The 20923-nt window shown below is 32.9% G+C and overlaps 1 protein-coding gene and 1 pseudogene across 1 annotated transcript; both read left to right on the top strand.

The window, feature by feature from the left end:
• Positions 1 to 5567: 5567 nt before the first annotated feature.
• LOC107875332 (probable serine/threonine-protein kinase PBL26) lies at positions 5568 to 10255 on the top strand. The gene is made up of 5 exons (XM_016722015.2): positions 5568 to 6266; positions 6990 to 7171; positions 7779 to 7968; positions 8490 to 8881; positions 9663 to 10255. Exons 1-5 carry the CDS (start codon positions 6071 to 6073, stop codon positions 10020 to 10022), a joined length of 1320 nt encoding a protein of 439 aa, XP_016577501.1. The 5' UTR covers positions 5568 to 6070; the 3' UTR covers positions 10023 to 10255.
• Positions 10256 to 17407: 7152 nt separating this feature from the next.
• LOC124899654 lies at positions 17408 to 19279 on the top strand (annotated as a pseudogene).
• The last annotated feature ends 1644 nt before the right edge of the window (positions 19280 to 20923 follow it).

Here is a 20923-nt window from a genome sequence, read left to right as displayed (position 1 = left end):
CTGAGCAATCTCGTTTATAATTCAAGACGGAAATAGTGCATTTTCTCTAAAATTTATTGTGAACGCGTAGAAGTTAATAGCAGATAGATTAAGGTGTAATCACTGTGGTTAAATAAAAGGTATAAATGCTAAGTAAAAACATGGACACCAAAGTCAAAATTTGCCTATTCACCTTTCATATATACTCCCATGTTGAGTGGCTTCTTTCATTCTTCAATTGTTTAAGCAATTTATATGTGTATCCATATTTCAAAATTCTCTTCTTTTTCCAACTTTCATCTACTTTAATTACTATATTTCTCCAAGATAACTTCCCTTCTCAATTCTTTCACTCTTCTTTGCCTTGTCTTTCTTTCTCTCAGCCATATTATTGGGGGTGGATTTTTTTTTTAATTGAATTAGTATTGCATGGCAACATTGAGAAAATCTAAACACTTCACTTTTAATTACTCAAAGTCTTTCATTTTCTTCTTGACCTTATTCTTCCTCTTCCTTGTTGTTCTATCTGATGATAAGTCAGACCATTCCTCTTCATCTACTACTGCTACCATCAACTTGATGAACTCAAAAAAGATCCATAGAAATTCTCGTACGTCGCCTTCTTCTTCTCGTGATACTCGTAGACAGTTTGAAGCTAGTGAGCATGCAGTTCCTAGCGGGCCAAATCCATCATCAAATTAAATCTGTAAGTTGGTTTGTTCGCGGTGTTTTCAGGATCTAGAGTCACCAGCTTCAGAATGAATGTAATATTATTGTAATATGTATATGTAACTACATTTTTGCATACATAGTTAAAAGTCGAAAACAATAAGTTCAGTTGAACGCGCACATATCGTAGATCTGTCTTAGCTAAACGAAGCCATTATTTATTGTTGTTTGATCACCAATTCTGGAAGCCATTAGTGCTACTTTGTGTCTACGATCTTCACTGATGAGAAGTTTTTCACTATATTTGCTTTGTTAATTGTTATTGTCACTATTGTTAGCTAAGCCTTTTCAACTTATAACTCTCTTTTGGGACTTGAATATCAAGATAAATTTTTATTATTCATGTAAATATGGATGTATCTACTTTGAGCTGGGAGTTTATCAGAAACAAAGTATTGATAACTGATAAAGCTGTTGTTCCCGGATCCCACTTACTCCCACCGTATAAAAAAAAATGATCTAGTTTGACTTGATACGGAGTTTAAGAAAATAAAGAAGACTTTTGAATCTTGTGGTGTTAAATTAAAGATATGTCAAATATACCAAAATGCCCTTCAATTTTGTGGTCTTAAACATGCCACATGGAAAGTTAAAATTTAAAAGTTGCTGAAAAGGAAAAGGAGTCATTCTTTTTTAAACGGACTAAAAAGAAAAATAGTGATTTCTTTTGAAACGGTGGGAGTATAAGATTAGGTTGGTATGTTGTTGTCTTTGTAAATATGCATGTATCAATCTTTATTGAAGTTGTGGTTCCTTTTAATTAATATTTCTCCATCAATTTATCATTTTGTTATAATTAATGAATACATTTGTTGTAAATATTGTGGGGAAAGTACTTGTTAGAGGTGATTAGTGCATAGCTTGAATCGTGGGTGAATATAGGAGAAGAAGAGGATTGTACACTTTTGTTTTTGAGTGAAATATGATTTGAGTTGCTTTGGACTTTTCTTTTTTGTCTTCTTTAATGCACAAATCCCAAGAAAGTTGATCCACCAAAAAGCTATCATGAGCCTATAATTTGATAATCATCTAACTTTATTGGTTTTCCTATTCTAAATTCCAATCATATTGTACAGCATTCCAATAATTTTGCATTTTAAGCATAGTTCGGATTGCGGTGAGATGAAAAAGATTTCGAGTTTGGGTTTGAGTTTGAATTGAAAAGAGAGAAGATCTGATATGAAATGTTTTAATGGATTATTATGCAATTATATATAATATCAGCAACATTATATTCCCCCTAATCTAATAAGTATCCGTTTGACCATGAAAATTAAAATTTTTTAAAGTTGGAGTTGAAATTGGAGTTGAATTTGTGTTTGACCATGTCTTTTTTGAAAATTTTTTTTTTTACTTTTGAAAAAACTTTTTTAAATATGATTTTATGCCCTAACTTTTACAAACTATCAAAATCACCCAACTAAAATTTACCTACTAATGGAAAAAGAACACAATTAGCCACTATTATAAAAATAATTAAATATACATGATAATATTTAATGAATTTCAATTATGACATATATAATATTTACATTAATAGTCGTTTCTCATATTTAAAAATTTTAAATAGGGATGTTATATTAACAGATCACTGTTTCCTGTTTTTTAGGTAACAAATATTATCTTTCAAACAAATTTATTCTTTTATGAATTTATTGAATTTATTTCCTTCATTTTCCGTTCCTAAAAAATAGGAAATGACGAGTTGTTATCAAATTTTAGGGTGCCGCTAATTTATTTCTTTAATTTTTGTATACATGAAAGATTTTACTGTGTGTGAATAAATTATTTCTATCTAAAACATGCTTTGCATATTTATGGTATATTATATCATATACCATAAATATATAAATATGCTTAGTATGTTTCTTTATACTTTATATTTTTATATATGTGTGTATATGGTATATACATGGTATAAACTTCATATATAACATACTTTGTATATTTATATATGTGTATATAATATATACATGGTATAAACTTTATATATAACATGTGTATATAATATATACATGGTATAAACTTTATATATAACATACTTTGTATATTTCTATTATAAATATAATACTTTATATATTTATGGGTATAAATATAAATTAGCAGTAAAATAATATCTTAAATAAGGAAGAAAATTAAATAAGGGATAAAAATAATGATGAGAGAGAAAAAAAAAAGATATATATTAATTAGGATAACATTAAGTTTGAAATTATAAATATCTTATTCTTTAAAACTGCTACATACGTAATATTGAAAAAGTAATGTTATAAGGAGAGTTTTATGTAAAAATTTAAAAGATTGGGGTTATATGTAATAATAATAATACAAGTTGAAATTGGAGTTAAAAAATTGTGAAAACAACAAAAACTTGTTTTCCCTTTTCAGAAAAATTTTTCAGAATTATTTTCCGAATTTTCATAGCCAAACACTACAATTTTCAACTCCGGAAAAATTTTCCGGAAAAAAGGAAAAAATTTTCATGGCCAAATGGGCCCCAAGTGTGGTTTGAAAATATTAGGATGACACAGATTTTATGCATACTTTTGTAGGATAGAAGAATTGTTTTCGATATATGTTTGATTCTAAATAAATATGTCCAACACAGGATTGTACGGAAAATAAAATAGCAAATAACAAAGTACAAGATAAGTGAAATTACACATAATAATATACATTGAAGAATAAGAAACTACATGCAATAACTAATAATATTTACTAAGAAGAAGAAGAAAACAGGAGGCCAGCTCATGTCTTTTCCACACTAAGTGCGACAACACTCAATTACTACTAACCTTCTATCGGAATACTTAACCTCCATACTTACTATTTATAAGGTCATATGTTCTAAGTCGGTAGAAATTCTCCCAATTCTTCTTTGGTCTCTCTCTATCATTCTCTCCTAACTTCTGCTACAATCAATCTCTCACACTTCCTCACTAGCGCATACTCATACATCTTCACTTGTCCGAATCATTTCACCTGGCGCCGCGCATCTTGTCCACCATGAAGAACACTCTTAACTTATTCCATATAACTTCATTTCGAATCGTATCTCTCATAATATATCCACACATCTTAACAACTCATCTCCGCAATGCAACAACGAATATCAAATACCAGATGAAAAACGTATCCAACCAAAATGCCATTAGTAGTGTGTAATTCTGTTACTATTGTTTTTTGGTCGTCCAGTAGACGAGTAGGCGTAATGCTTTTGTCTGCTGACTATTAACTAAACAGCAGCTTCCAACGTAAATTGCTGCATCAATTTCGGGGGTACCTATCAACTATGGAATCATTAGCTAATTATTGTCTACATATAGGACCCTCCCATCTCCATTAATTCAACATAGGGGCCGGGGCAGACGTCGAGTTGTATTAGGTTGAGCATCACGAGATCTCAGGTTCAATTTTCAACAGAGAAAAAAACTAAGTAATTTCTTCACATTTGTCTAGCCTTGGTGGACAGAGTTACCTGGTATCTGTTACTGATGGGAGGTGGCAGGTATCCAGTGGAATGAGTCGAGATACATGCTAGCTGGCTCGAACACCAGGGTTATCCAAAAAAAATTGTTGAAATTGCAATAAACACTAGGTGATTTTCAACACAGACAATCTGTCTAGGCTTGATGGATAAAGTTATCTGATACCTGTTGTAAGTATCCGATGAAATGAGTTGAGGTGCACACAAGCTGATCCGGACACCACAATTATAAAAAAAAAAATCGTTGAAATTGCATGAAATGATAGGTCTAAACTTATGAATTTAAAAATATAATGTGTTTAATAATAAAATACTAAAAATCTTAAAAATTGAACTCATACAATATGAATATCATACCTACAATTAAGAATAAAAGTAGTTTGACTCGATCTTGGATTATGTTAAGCTATAAACGTGTCGAGCATCTCGTTATATATACTTGAAAAACGCTCTTTCAAAATACAAGTTCATGTATATTTGACAGTATTTGTGTTGGGTTCGAAATCGAAAGGGCGTCATTCGGAAGCTATTAGTTGCAAACAATCGTGGTGATAATTCAAACGACAAAGAAAAACATACTAAAAATCAATTATTGATATAATTTGATCAAGCAACCTACATATTGAAAACTAATATCAAAAAGTATAAAAAAAAAACTATTAGGAGAACAAGACTCGTAAACGACTACATTGTGGATGTATATGGAATAATTTTATATTTTACTTTTATGAAAAATAAAAATAATTATGATATTATTTTTATTTTCTTTATAAGAAAAAGTAAAATTTAATTTTGATAGTAAAATCAATCAAAAATCCTAACAATTTATTTTTTTTTTTTTTTGTCTTTTTTCCTTTTAAGTTGGTGAACATTAATCGAGGCGGAGTTAACATGAAACTTGTAAATTCTAGATCATTTTAATCTTTTTAAGTCAAATAATTTATACATATTTAAATATTGAGTTTAAAGCAAAATTATTATATTCGGGCGAACTCTTAACCAACACCCTACACCTTTAACTCATTAATTTTTTCACCAGAAAGACATAAAAGAACAACACTATTACTATTATTTACGAAGTAGTAGTTGTCTTTGCTTTAAAACTTTTTTTGAAATAAAACATTGACCTATAAGATTTTGATTTATGGTATTACATTTGTATATAAGCCTGTAAATATGTAATTTTAATTTAAACAAATTAGGAAATTGATCATTCTAGTTTACTAAATTAAAAACAATCTAGATAAATTATCCTCTTATTTTAAACTTTCTAGAATAGTGGAAATATATATAAACCATCATGTGGACGTCACGCTACTACCTATAAGTCAAATAATATATATTTCTATAAAATTCTAGAATCGATATTGTTTACGAAAAATTCTTCGAACGCGTTTCTAATTCTCACACACATCTCTACCAAACATTCCTCCAAATCCTCCTTTCCATTATATCTCCATTTTCTACGGACAGTATTATAAAGAGAGAAAAAAAAAACATGGTTCCATCACCTATCGTCTCTCTGTCTCATTTAGAAAAAAATAATAAAAACATTTCATTCAAATTTAAATTTATTAGCCAAATAGATTCCTAATAGCTAATTATATAGAGACCATTCTTCATTATTTGCATTCTTGGGTCTCTAGAATAATTGAAGTAAATGTCATAATAAACAAACAAGGCCCTTCTTTCACATTTTCTTGAATTTTTTTCTCGAGGTTGAATGCTATAAAAATGAGTCTTTTATAGCAAGAAATCTTTTTTTGTCTTCAGCATTTTATTTTTGTAACAATACACCAATTTGCATCAAGATTTGAGAATTTGAGGTTTTTTTTTTTTTTTTTTGTTCATTTTTGAGAATTTGAAGAAAAAGACATGAATTGTTTTTCATGTTTTACGTTTAATAATGATAATAAAACATCTAATAAAAGGAGATTTAACAAAAGGAAAGAACAATCAAATACTGTTCATCCTCATAGAGAAAATCTCTCTCCAGAACAAGCACAACCTTTTTCTAAGACAAAGGCTCAACATAAGCCACGTTCTTACCCGCCGCAACGAACATATCCAGGTAAATAGAGACGGTTTCAGGATTTTAATTTGATCGTTCAATCTATATGTTCTTGTCAATGAGCCATCATAATTTAGTATTCCTTGAAAATTCAAGTTTAAATTTGATGTTTAATCAATATGTTTTTAGTGTTTCATTTTCCATCTATGTTCTTGTCACTGACCTATTGTAACTTTGAAATTATGAGTTCAGAATTTAATGTTTGTGGAGAATTTAGTGAATTTTCATGCATATATCTAAGAGCTTACGTCAAAAATGTTGGATTTGGCTGAAGTCATGAAGCCCATATTGCATCCACCTCTGCATGGTAACAATGTTACCTTAGAGAGATGGATCAATCAACTACGCCTTAATTTCAAATTAATTGATTGTTATTGTTTCATAAACTAGCTTTTGAGGTCATGCTAAACGATGCAACTGCCATCTTTTTAACATCTATTACACCGGTTTCGATAGTAAAGAACCTTCAAGGTAAGCCATACATATTAGTCACATCAATGGTACAAAAATCAGGGGTGGGTTCATAAATTGCGATTGATATTATATATGTCTATATCCTTTGATTTTTTCCCTTTGATCAAGTTTGCTGTTACTTAATATGGTCTTCAACTTTTTGAAGTCGAGTTAAACCTAACAATTTTATAGCATAATTATTTTTGAAGAACACATGCCAATAGAAATAGTTTCATTATCTAATTAATAAATGAAATGCGTAATTGTCAGAGAACATAATAAACCAAAAGGGTGGTAGTTATAAGAGGGATGAAGAGAACAAGAATATTGCAGCTCAAACTTTCACTTTCAGAGAACTTGCAACAGCCACCAAGAATTTTCGCCAAGAATGTCTCATTGGTGAAGGTGGATTTGGAAGAGTTTACAGAGGTCACCTTGAGAAAACTGGCCAGGTATTCAAACATCAAACTTGAGAAATTTTTTGGTGACGCGATTGGTTATGATAAAATTCACAATTAGAAAAATAGTCACTGTTATCATGGAGTTTTACATGCATGTGGTGTTTGAAACTTCATGGCAATGGCGATTTTTACATGGTTGACAATTAGCTAGCCTGCACTTTTACTACCACAATTAAGTGGTGGCAAATGGACGGTTTGAATTTGAATTTGAATTTAACTCGATAAATAATTATGTTGCTTGATTCTGTCCGGTCATTACCTAACAGAACTGACATAACTTTTTTCTTTTTCCTTAATATAGTTATATATAACATACCAAACAACATAAGATTATTTAAATATTTCGATAATATTGCTCGTTGAGTCAATTTGGACTATATACTTTTAGATTGAATGTATTTGAGCGGGTTAAGATGGATTGAAAATGAATGAAGCATGTTCTTATGCTACACCTAATATGCATAACTAATTTATTTCGGTCCTATCAGAATCATAAACTTAAAATCTTGAATCAGCCTATCTGGTTCGAACCATGACTTTGCCTTGACGCCGTGTATCATTTGTAATTGAAATTGTACTACCATTTTCTGTTGTTCAGACTATAGCAGTAAAGCAGCTTGATCGTAATGGATTACAAGGAAACAGAGAATTTCTTGTAGAGGTGTTGATGTTGAGCCTTCTGCACCACAACAATCTTGTTAACCTCATTGGTTATTGTGCTGATGGAGAACAAAGACTTCTGGTTTATGAGTATATGGCTTTGGGAGCCTTGGAGGATCATCTATTTGGTATGAGTTTTAAGTTTTACGTATTCGTAAAAAATATTTACACAATCAGATCTATAAGTCTAACTACAAATAAAGTTTTATAACAATCATTTCATTGTTAACCTAATAATAATAATATTTTCTACTAACATGTTATCACAATGGTTAGAAGCTAGGGGGGATCGGATCCTGTTTGTCTAAAAGTTATATTATATGCACAAGAAGTATCAGGATTTTCATTCAGGAGATTCATAGTATAATGAAGTAAAAACATAGGAAGAAGTCAGGGATCAACATTTATTATACATGCATAAATGCATAAGAAGTAATTTTGACCTTTGTATATATAGTGTAACCTTTCCACGAAAGGAATTCTGATGAACCCTTTGTGTACCATAGCTCCGCTCACGTATACAAGGTCATATTACTTTTTATTTTACATGTTGGATCCCATTGACATCTTTATGTGTTTACTTCTTTATACTTTAAATTTGTTAGATGAAAATATATTAACCTAATGTCGAATTTATTTTATTTTTTAGATGTTTCACCAGATAGACCTCCACTGGATTGGTTCACAAGGATGAAAATAGCATCAAATGCAGCAAATGGTCTAGAATATTTACACCATAAAGCCAACCCACCAGTCATATACAGAGACTTGAAGTCATCAAATATTTTGCTGGATAAAGAGTACAATGCAAAATTATCAGATTTTGGATTAGCAAAACTTGGACCAATAGGTGACAATTCCCATGTATCCTCCAGAGTTATGGGAACTTATGGTTATTGTGCTCCAGAATATCAAAGAACAGGACAACTTTCTGTCAAGTCAGATGTTTATAGCTTTGGTGTTGTTTTGTTGGAACTTATTACTGGAAAAAGAGCTGTTGATCCTACTAAGGATGGACATGAACAGATTTTAGTTGCCTGGGTAAGTCATACATACATTCCCCTCTTCTTCAACTATGTTTTTGTTTTTCATGATTCGTCGTAGTCAGTGGCGGAGTCAAAAATTTATGCACGAGATTCGAGAAAGTACTAGAATGTCACGTTTGAAACTTGAAGGTGTGGTCTAAAACAAATTTCTGAATAGGGTTTCCTATATGCAAAAGGGTTTCGACATTTTATATATAATCGAAAAAAAAATCATGTTTATGCTAGTTGCACAGTATTTTTTCCTTATAAATGGGATTCAATTGAACTCCTTAGCCCTACGTAGCTCCTCTATTTAATAGGACGATTTTTTACTTGAATATTATATATATGTGCAAAAAATAAGTAAAATTACTCTTTAGTATAGAGGACATACATACTTTAATAACCAAAGTATTGTTATATGTGGTTCCTATATATTTTCTTTTATGCTTTTTTCTCATATCTTGAAGGTAAAATTCACTAATAATTTAAGTTTTGTACATTGAGCTTTTATAATTTGTGTACCTAAGAAGTTAAAGTTGACCTATAGGAACATATATTCGTTATTAAAAAAAATGTGATACAGTAACTTTTATTTAGATAATATAAAACTTATTAACTCTGTGTATACAACTTATTTCTTTTTATTAATTTTACTCCTAATTAACTACAATAATAGGATTTAATTTATATACATGCACAATGTAGAGATTCGTTTACGCTATCAATATGCTTTAATTTTACTAGGCCATCAATTAATTCTTATATCTTCAGCATATTACTATTTTGATTTTCAGGCGGAACCGATTTTCAAAGAATCAAGTAGATATGCAGAACTAGCAGATCCAGTATTTAAAGGAGATTTTCCAAAGAGAAGTTTCAATCAAGCGGTTGCTATTGCAGCAATGTGCTTACAAGAAGATCCAACCGTTCGTCCATCGATCAGTGATGTAGTCACTGCTCTCACATTCCTTTGGGTCGAATCCAAAAAGGGATTCGGGTCACAAGTTGCCCCGGAATTACCCAATACATCTTCTGATAATGAAGAAAGTCATAATAATAAAGAAGAAAATAAAATTACAGAACGAGAAAGAGCCGTTGCAGAAGCTATAGAATGGGGTTCAAATTCAAGAACCAGAAATGAAAAATTATCATAATTTTTTTCACGTAAAATTTTGTGAATTAAACAGTAATTTTATTTTAATGTTATAATTATTCGACTTGTAAGTGAGTTTGAGTCTGAGACGCCTTAAGGCTTTAATTACTTTATATATATCTCAAAAAATTGATATTTATTTTCTATTATTATTCACAAACTGTATGTTTGTTGTATATAAGTATTAGCCCGCCCGCTTTAATTTATGTGGCGGTACTATTTGATTGGGGATGAAATTTTAAGAGAAAAACTTTTAAAGTTGTGGTTTAAAACAAGTCAGAAGTGTGACATTCTTTTGGCATAAATTGATAGTGTAATAAATCACTATTAATATATATATTTTGTATATTTACTCTTATCATTGTTTAAGTATACCTAAACGAAGATATTCTGATAAGGTGGGGGAGTGATCTTTGTTATGGATAAGATAAAGAGGTGAGACTCAGATGATTCGGACATCTAAAGAGGATGTACGGAAATGTCTCAGCGAACACTACAATAATAAAGGCTTTTAGCAGCAATAAATATGCACTTTATTAACAAAGAATGCTAAAGCTTTTATCGGCATTAGATAATTGTCATTGAATCCATATCCTTATAGAATTACGGGTATTTATAAAGAGTACTAACATGTAATGGTCATTAATATTGCTGCTAATGATTGTAAATTAATTATTTTTTTGTTGTAGTGCAATGAAGAGGTGCTAGATAAGTTGGCGCTCTCTCTCTATATAATCTAAGTAGAGATTGTAGACACGTAAAATTTATTGGGTCAAATTCATATAAAATTTGGATTTGACCCATATTTTATTAGGTCTAAAATTATTTTGGGCTATGAAAATAATAAGCTTATTTTATTCCTCATCAAGACTTCAAGGTCTATCTCACCTTGAGGCCCAAACTTATGTCATGTGTCAAGTGACGTGGCATCCCAGTCAAATTAATTAAAGACCAATAAGGCAAGGCCACATACTCAAATGATGTGGCAATCCAAGTCAACTTCAAGAGATAATACAACATCGCCAAGTGTTCCAAATGACATATTTTGACCAATCACAAGCAACTTATCACATAACATATGTGATAAGCTTGAAAACTGAATGGACCAATCAAAATGAGGGAGAAGAGGTTACTTACACTTGGACTGCCTACCCCTACAACTATAAATAGGAGGGTTGCATAATTTTCTGAGGTCATTCTGCAAGCATTGGAGGAAGCTTCTGGATTGACTAATAGCTCTTCAAAGAATTGACTAACAGAGTTTTGCCCGGAGATCAACTCTACAAGACGAAGTGCTGTCAGACAATTCCTGGAGATCCAAACACATTTCTAGGAGGCTCAAATCATCTGGAAGTTCAAGAATTATGCTACAGAAGGCTCTCGAATCACGGAAAAGCTAAGGAGAGAAGAATCGAAAGAATAACAGAATTGTACCCGCAAAATTCATTTATATAAAATTATTCTTTTTTTTTATTTTTACTTGCAGTTAATTTTCAGCCTAACGAAAATTTGTTGCAAATAAATTTTGGCACTCCCAGTGGGACAAGTTTCCTCTCCATCTCTTCTTCCTGTAAATCAAATTCAACTACTGCTATGGACTACAAAAATACGAAAGATGTCTCATGCAAGAACTCTGCTACCGCCACATCTGATAAGCTCAGCTTTGTTGGTCCCCTCACTCGGCTTAAATTTAAGACCAGTGGTTGGGACGGATCTAAATACTTCACTTCTTTGGAGAAGGCAAAAAAGAGCAAATCTTATATAACGGCTGAAGCTGCAGCATACTGACGTCAATTTTAGTAAATCTAAAGATTCGATTGATTCACCAGTTTTAACAAAGGTGAACGCCTTGATAGCCCACGCAATTGATATGGGTGAGAAGTTTGTAATAATGGAACAAACCATTGAAGTTTTGAAGAAATCTGTCGAGGATAAAGTTCTTCAAATCGCTCAACTGATGAACAAGTTGGAGTGTTTTGCCCGTGGAGAATCGAGCCATGACCCTACTTATCCACCCGGCTTTACTCTGCAAAATAAGTATGTCGATAAATCACCTAGCAAGACTAAATCTCAAAAAGAGAAGGAGTCTACTTCGGTTGCTACTCTAACAGTTCAACAACTGCAAGATATGATTACAAATACCATCGAGCCACAATATGGCGGTCCATCACAAAGTTTCGTAGGATACTTAAAGCCGTATTCTAAGCGAATCGAGGGCTTACCAATGTCAATTGGATATCAACCACCAAAGTTTCAATAATTTGATAGAAAGGGAAATCCAAGGCAACACATCGCTCATTTCGTTGAGACTTGTAGCAGCAGTATTGGTACACATGGTAATCTTTTTGTAAAGCAGTTTATTCGCTCTTTGAAAGGCAACACCTTTGATTGGTACACGGACTTAGAGTCTGAATCGATTCATTGTTGGGAGCAACTAGAAAGTCAGTTCCTAAATCATTTCTATGGCATCCGTTGTACGGTCAGCATGATGGCGTTGACAAACACAAGACAAAGTAAAGATGATCCTGTAGTGGATTACATAAATCGTTGGCGAACATTGAGCTTTGATTGTAAAGATCAACTTTTTGAAACTTCCGTGGTTGAAGTTTGCATTCAAGGGATGCATTAGGGCCTTGTGTATATCCTCCAAGGAATTAAGCCTCAAACTTTTGAAGAATTAGCTACGCGCGCTCATGACATGGAGTTGAGCATTGCAAGTCATAGAATGGTGTCACCTATTTTTGATCCTAGAATAGAAGTCATGAAATTCAATGAATCGTCAGATGACCAAATTGGATAATCTATGGCGACAACTGTGAGTTCTAAGAAGGCCTCCATAATTTAAAAATTGAAAGAGAAAGCTCCAAAGAAACAAGTGCAAGAAGTGGAAAATCAACCAAACTTGAAAGAGTTACGAGCAAGGGTATATCCCTTTTTCGACTCTGATGTTCCTGGAATTCTAGACGAGTTACTAGCCAAAGAAGTCATTAAACTCCGTAAGTCAAAGAGACCTGAAGAATCAAACAAAGTCGACGATCCTAAGTACTGTAAATTTCATCGTATTGTTGGTCATTACACCACAAAATGCTTCATCTTGAAGGAAAAGATCATGACATTAATGCAAGAGGGAAAGACCATCATTGATGATGGTGATACAGTTGATGCAAATCATATTAGCGCCAAACTGCACCATATGAAAGGTTCAATTTCAAAAGCTCTACAAGCTATGCGCTTTGTGGAATCACTAAAAGTTGAAGAAATCATCATGCTGCAATTTGGGAGCTTTGAACCAATTGGGGTTCCAGACTTGAAGAAAACGACAAGTAAATTCATAGCAAAGGACTTCTCCAATAGCAAGAAGGGTGACATTTGGACATTGGTCGCTTGCAAAAGAAAAAAATGTCAAAGGACTTCTTAACTCCAACTTTCAAAAGTCAAAACAAGAACAGTGCAAATTTGCTTCAACCAAATGGGGTAATAAATACCAAACTAAAGTGCAACAATGCCTCATTACAAAGGGTTAGGAGGAAAGTTACATTACAAGAATTCTTCCCTAAGCCGCTCCTTAAGGCACAAGCATAAACTTCATGATATTCCTCGATGCATGAGCCTAAACTGCAAGTCAAGATGCTTCTCGATGCACGAGCCTAACAAGTCAAAAATTCTCTTCAACATACGAGCCTAAACTGCAAATCAAATACTACTGGTCCACATGAGTCTAAACTGTGAACGACTCTAAAAAAAATTAAAAAAAGAAAGAAAAGTATGAAGCTTGAATGCATATTTGGAGTCCTTTGAAGATACCGACACATATTGTATTAGTCGAGGAATTCTAAAGTTCACAAAAGGCCTGCAAAACATTCTCGTTGACATCGTACATGAATAAAGAGTCGAAAACAACATCATAAATCTTGGTTCGTTCCAGCATCTCCTTTTTACGGCTAAGGATATCTTCAACCCATTCCCAATAGCAAGTAACATAACAAAAATCACCAAAGCCTAGTTATGTCCAATTCCATGTAGCAAGGCCATTACTCGAGCCTTTGGGATATGTAGCAGCAGATTCCTTGTCATGTGTAAATGAATGCAACACAAAAGCAGTAGTATTAATGACCTTATTGAAGTCAAGGACATTAATTTCTTCTTTTGTCGATCATTTATCTAGATGAAGGGACATGTCAGGCGATCCTCTATCAAGCGGGAAGACACCTATTACGGGAGGATGAACTTTCAAGGTAAGGACGCTAGCAGGAGAGTATCCTTCATCGTTTTCTATTTCAAGTAAAGGATACAGTGCCGTTTGGTCACGGAAGTTCACCATATTTTCAAATCACTGAAAACATCCTCTTTGTGTTTGAATAACTGCCAAAGAAATTAAATTAATCGGTAAGTCTGCTAAAGGAAAAAAGAGTATCGCAAGATTTAGGCTGCAACTTCAAAAATTTACCTGAGAAAATATAGAAATTTTCTGCTGATGAATTTCATGCGTAATGTAGATCTACGAGTCTACTTTCCAATTCAAAAAATGACACTTGATTCTGATACTTTCAAGTCAAGATGTGAAATTTATCGTGACACTGCGCAAAGCTGAAATAACTAACGAACCAAGATTAGAAGGCTGTTTTTGGAGTGATATATGTAACGATTCAGATGCAATCTGATTGTGATTTTCACGTGAGACGTAGCTCTGTAAATCTACTTTCCAATTCAAAAAACGTTACCTAATTTCGATACTTCCACGTCAAGATATGGAATTTATCGTGATACTGCACAAAGCTGAAAAGAAACTAGCAAACCAAGATTAGTAGGCTGTTTTTTTAGCAATATCTGGGACGATTCGGATGCAATCTGATTGTGATTTCCTTGAGAGATGTACATCTACGAGTCTAGTTTCCAACACAAAAAATGGTTCCTGATTTTGATGTTCCAAAGTCAAGATATGAGAGTTTTTGTGAGACTGCACAAAACAAGTAAAAAGTGACGAAACAGAGCTGAAGGTCTGATTTTGAAATGATACATAGACAGATCTGGAGATAAATTGAGCATGGTTTTTGCGTAGAACGTAGCCTCGTGAGTTAAATTTTCAACACTACATGTCGTTTATGATTCAGACACCTCCATGATGCATTAGGAAGCTTCTTCTATAGACGCCCCAAAGTGCCCGAAAGCTCAATTGTGAAAAAAAAGAGCAAAAAAAGGAGAAGAACGGGAGTTGAGTTTTTGCTCAGGCTGAATTACAATGACTTATTGGGGCAGTGATGTCTTTTTATAGACTCTGAAAGGCCCCAGTTTGATTTCGAAAAGGAATTTGCTGAAAAAGTTGTCTTCAAGAAGAACTGGGACGTCCAAATGTCCAAAATAAGTCAAATTCTTAATACTTTTTGAATTGAGATAACATCATTATTTAATCCTATTAAAATTCAATTTAAGACTAATACCCGAATCCTACAAGGTTTGGATATATTTAGTTTTAAACAGAATTTTACACTCCTAAGGAAGGGGTTCACGTTATTCTACCCCGGATTATGATGACTTCGAGGAGTTGAATTTCGACAAAATGCTCAAGTCTTGTCAAAAAAAGGGCGGGCGGGGGGGCTCCACAAATACTTCAAATCTAGTCTCTAACAGGTCCTACAAATCAAACACCTTGACGAGCTTTGAAGTCGGGGGCATCTGTAGACACGTAAAATTTATTGGGTCAAATTCATATAAAATTTGAATTTGACCCATATTTTATTGAGTCTAAAATTATTTTGGGCTATGAAAATAATAAGCTTATTTTATTACACATCAAGGACTTCAAGATCCATCTCACCTTGAGGCCCAAACTTATGCCACGTGTTAAGTGACGTGGCATCCCTGACCGATGGAACAATGTAGATTTGAAAAGTCGACCAAATAAATTTGTACACCGGGAAGGAATTAGCTCTGAAGGTAGTTAGTTACTGATAAACACATTTGATTTATTATTAGAAAAATATAATAAAATTTTATTAATTTTATAAATAAAATAATTAAATTAAAATAAATATTTAGAAAGATGCCCAACTATTTTGAAATGAGTACTAACTGTTGGACAATAAAATTTTGAGACCCAAAAATAAATAATCGAGATAAGAAAAATATTACAACAATCAATTTATTGATTTCAATATGTGTGTGTTACAATCTCTATTAATTCTCTGATTTGCCTTTTCAAATATAAATTGAAGGACTTAAAACTTGATCTTGAATTTGAACTTGATTTGTTGATTTGAGGACTTGATCTTGACTTGTGGTTGAATTCAATGGTTTTTGAGGTTGTTCTTGAATATTGAATGCTTGAGCTTTGTAGAGAAATTGTGATGTTTGATCCACGAATTTTCTGTTGCTTCTTGTTAGAGTTCTGGGGTCCTTTTCTGAATTATGAGACCCTATTTATAGTTGTGGAAAAGAAAGAGTCACGATGAAGGTGAATTTTTTTTGACCAATCAAATTTGAGTGGCTTGACACCTTTTATGGGCCTGATTTTATTGGACATGTGGCATGATCCTATTGGCTCATTCCCTTGACTTGGCATGTCACGTCATTTGACACGTGACTCTTATTTGGGCTTTTTGGAATATGACTATATCTTGGACTTAGTAACGTGAGCTCATTATTTGTAGCCCAAATTAACGGGCTAGCCCAATAAAAATTGGACATTAATTAAATTCATATATGTTTGAATTTAAATAATTAATTCAATTATATTAATCTGTAGTATTTATTTAGGATTAATATATTTTGAATTTAATTTAATTCGAATTTCATAGAATTTAAATTTAATAAAATTTTATAGCCCACAAAATGCCCCTACTTCAAGACTTGTTGAGATATTTAATTTTTTGAAGATTAAACTTGAAGTAAAAAAAATTTAATATGACAATGATATCCGTTCAAAAATAACAATGGTCGACGGGGGTTTTATATTTAAAGTAAATTTAGGATTTCAACTAAGGGGATTTTATATTCAAAGAAAACTTAGTTGAAGGGGGTTCAATATCTACTATATTCACATAAAAAATAATTTTAATTATATATAAATAAAATATTTTTTCATTGAAGGGGGTTCGGTCGAACCCCGAACAGAAGGCTGACTCCGCTCTGCATACTTATCAATTTCAAAGAAGCTTGCTGTTTTTGGGGTTTATCTTTGACTAGTATTCGATATAAACTCAATAATTTTTGAAGTGAAAGAAAATGACAAGATAATAGTAGAGCTATGCATTCACATGTGGCTAGAAAGTTATGCATTCACACGTGGCTAGAAAGACTCGTTTGAATGATTCATAAATCCTCGTCCGGATTGTATTTATAGGACACAGTTACTTTTTTCAAAACAATAACTATATACTACAATAAAATTTGATAAATAATCAATTAGCCAGAAGAAACTACACAATGACAAAGTTTGCAGGATCCAGATGGTCACTTAATGGTTTGGTGGCTCTTGTCACTGGTGGCACTTATGGAATTGGGTAATCCTTTCTATAATTTTTCTGAGTTTAACTTTTACGTACGTGTAAATTTTTATACTATCAGATCATTTAAGATAAATAAGTCAAGTTTCTTTGCTAGCAACAACGTAACATGTTACCTACATAACGCTGAATAGTCAATTCAGAACTGATACGGACAAGAAGAATCAAACTCATGTGCATGGCTTTTCTTTTTCCTGTTTTTTGTAGGCATGAAATTGTGAAGGAGCTTGGTGAACTTGGTGCAAAAGTGTACACATGTTCGAGGGATGAAACTAAGCTCAATGAATGTTTGCAACAGTGTCTGCCAAAGGACTTCAAGTACAAGGTGGTGTATGTGATGTATCTTCGAGAGATTAGAGAATACAACTCATGGAAAAGGTTTCCTTGACATTTGACGGAAAACTCAACATTCTTGTACGAACTTATATTTCCATACATCCTTTTACTAATTAATGCAATTCAACATTCTTTACTAATATAAAGCGGCAAACGCTGAAGGTGGTATCAAGTGTAGAGGCCTCAGTCGCAATGAAGCTGATGGTGTGTTAGTGGTAGAAGAAGGTGAGGGGAGGGAGTAAAATTGGGTTCAGGCAGTCAGATAACATGCCACGTGATGTCCACCTCATCAAAATATATATCACTGTTACGTAGACGTTCACCTTGGATAGTTCTAAAGGAGGATGGGTACATCTGAGCCTCTTAAATAGAGCTATCAATACGGGTCGGACCAGCCCATTCGGGCTAGTCCACACGAGCTTTGAGTTTGACGGGTCAGGCCGAGCTGGTCCATCAAAATGATGGACCAAAAACATCAAGCCCACAACATTATTCTGTGGGTTGCGGACCTCACGGGCCAGCCCATTTTTAAAAAAATAATATTTTATAATTTAATTTTAGAATGTTAATAAACATAAATATTACCAGACAATATTAGATAGTGTTAATACTTGTTAATCAAGTCTCCAACATTCCAAAAAAAATACTCCTAATTGCAAAATTAAATAACTTTTGACATGATATCCTTCAAACAAAAAAAAAAATACTAATAAGCAATCTAAATAGTTGCATGTATTTGACCTACGACTGGTCCACGGACTAGCCCAACCCACATTGCTCAAGCCCCAGGGGCCATGGGCTTATCCGAGACGGGCTAAAAAGCCCTGTTCTTAAATGGGCTGCAAAAACTAAAGCCACCTCTATCAAATAAATTACAAGCTGGGTCGGACTGGTCCAACGAGCTTGGCCCATATTGACGGCTCTCCTCTTAAATAACGATATATTTTTTGTAAAAATATAACGGAGGGTAAAATTGATCCTTTTCACGGCTATGTATTCACAGATGATGGAAGATAAAGAATTTCTGGATGCGGTAGTATCAAGAACTCCTCTTGGGCGTCCAGGAGAAGTGGAAGAAGTTTCATGAATGGTGGCTTATCTTTGTCTTCCTGCTGCTTCATATGTCACTGGTCAGGTTATTGCAGTTGATGGAGGATTCACTGTCTATGGATTCCAACAGCCTGGCTATTAATTAATACTTTATACTTCTTGTGGGATCTTCACGGACAGAAAAAGATTGCTGTCAATCTAGGTCTTGTTTGATTCTAGCTACCTAGTACTTTTGTAATAATGTTGTATTTTATTTGTTCATGTTTGTATTTCTCGAGTCGAGAGTCTATTGGAAACAGTCTGTTTGTTTTTACCTTTACAAGGTAAACGTAAGTCTGCATCCACACCACCCTTTTCTAGCTTCTATTTATGAAATTACGCTGAATATGTTATTATTTTTTGTGTCTCACAAGTGTGTTCCAGTTGAAACTTTCATGAATTAAAACTGCCATCATGTCGGCATATATTAAAATTTCTCCTCCTTTACCAACCAATCCCAGAGGCGGAGTCAGGATATTTACTTAAGAGGTTCAAAATCTGAAGAAAAACTCATCGAAGGGGGTTCAAGTTCGATACCCACTCGGTGCAAACATATTTTAAGGGCCATCGGATTGGGTGAAATCTTGAATTACCCGTGGTACGCTTGCGGGAAACTCCTTGCCGAAGGCCTGTGCACCCTCGGGATTAGTCGGGACTCGAAGAGTCTCGGACACCCGGTGCAAGTCCAAAAAAAAAAATCATTTTAACTATGTATTAATAATATAATTTTTCCGTCGAAGGGGGTTCATTCGAACCCCTTTAATAGACTAGCTCCGCCTCTGCCCCCCTCCTCCCCCCGTGGTGTTCATGTCAGTTTTCTCATATCTCAATTAATTTTACGGAATACCTGTGTTGGTTATACCTTATTTATCAACCCAAAATCAGGATTTGCCACTATCTTTAATGTTTTAACTGTTCTGGGTTTCTATATCATTTAATATACATGTCACCCTCCACAAACAACATATATCAGGTGATTCTGTCCATCAAAATCAAGATAAACGAGATTGAAGAAATCTCTGTTAGGATTTGAACCGCCTGAGACCTCACACTACGCTATTTAAGTGACATACTTTTCTTTTTGATCTATTTCACAAAAAATATCATGCTTCCTTATTTGAAAAAATAATTTAAGCTTTAAACTTTTCATTTCAACTTATTATAAGACCATTTATATATTTAAACCAGGTACAAAGATTAAAATTCTTTCTTTTTTATTATTTGCACTCTCAATCAAACACCTACATAAAATGATATAAATTATTGCACTCTCAATAAAACACCTACATATAAATTGAGACGAAGAAATAACTTTTTATACTATCTTTACATAAACATGAGGTAATAACCCAGGATAATCTCCATGATTTTTTCCCCTACTCATATCCCCTATATTTTTCATTCTATGAATTTGAGAAATAATGCATGTATGGAAGTGTAACATGTTATGTGTTATTCCTTCGGAGCATATAAATCGAAAACGAAGGGTAAAACATGTATTGATCTCATATCATAATACATAAAAATTAGCCTAATTAAATATATTAATGGTCCCTCAATTAGGATACCTGAACTAACAATTATATTTGTTGAACATTTGAACTCTGCTACATTAAATGGCATGACATAGTGTGTAATACTAACACATTTTGTGTATAAACAAATATGTATGATTCAATGAAGGTCTAAAAAATTAGTGTAAAACATATTTATATAGTTAGATCATTTAAACGATAATTATAAGTAACTCAAATAATAGCATTAGTTAATAGCGTACAGTAAATTAAAGTAAGCAACATATTATATATAATACGTTAATACACGATGTATTGATATATATAAATCCTTGGTATATCCTATCGTTGTTTAGGTATACCTAATATCTAACACTTCAAAAAAAAAAAAAAAAATCATGATTCATGAGGTATAAAGATGTGAACAGGAATTTGTATATGATTTTATGTTTTATACATTA

The sequence above is a fragment of the Capsicum annuum genome, chromosome 6, assembly GCF_002878395.1.
Source record: "Capsicum annuum cultivar UCD-10X-F1 chromosome 6, UCD10Xv1.1, whole genome shotgun sequence".
Taxonomy (NCBI): Eukaryota; Viridiplantae; Streptophyta; class Magnoliopsida; order Solanales; family Solanaceae; genus Capsicum; species Capsicum annuum.
Note: the sequence above shows the minus strand (reverse complement) of the source record. Positions and strands in the feature narration are given on the sequence as shown.

Coding starts and splice junctions, on each gene's coding strand:
- LOC107875332 (XM_016722015.2), top strand. CDS start 6,071: ATGAATTGTTTTTCATGTTTTACGTTTAATAATGATAATAAAACATCT. Junction 6,267..6,989: donor GCCGCAACGAACATATCCAG/GTAAATAGAGAC, acceptor CGTAATTGTCAG/AGAACATAATAAACCAAAAG. Junction 7,969..8,489: donor CTTGGAGGATCATCTATTTG/GTATGAGTTTTA, acceptor TTTATTTTTTAG/ATGTTTCACCAGATAGACCT.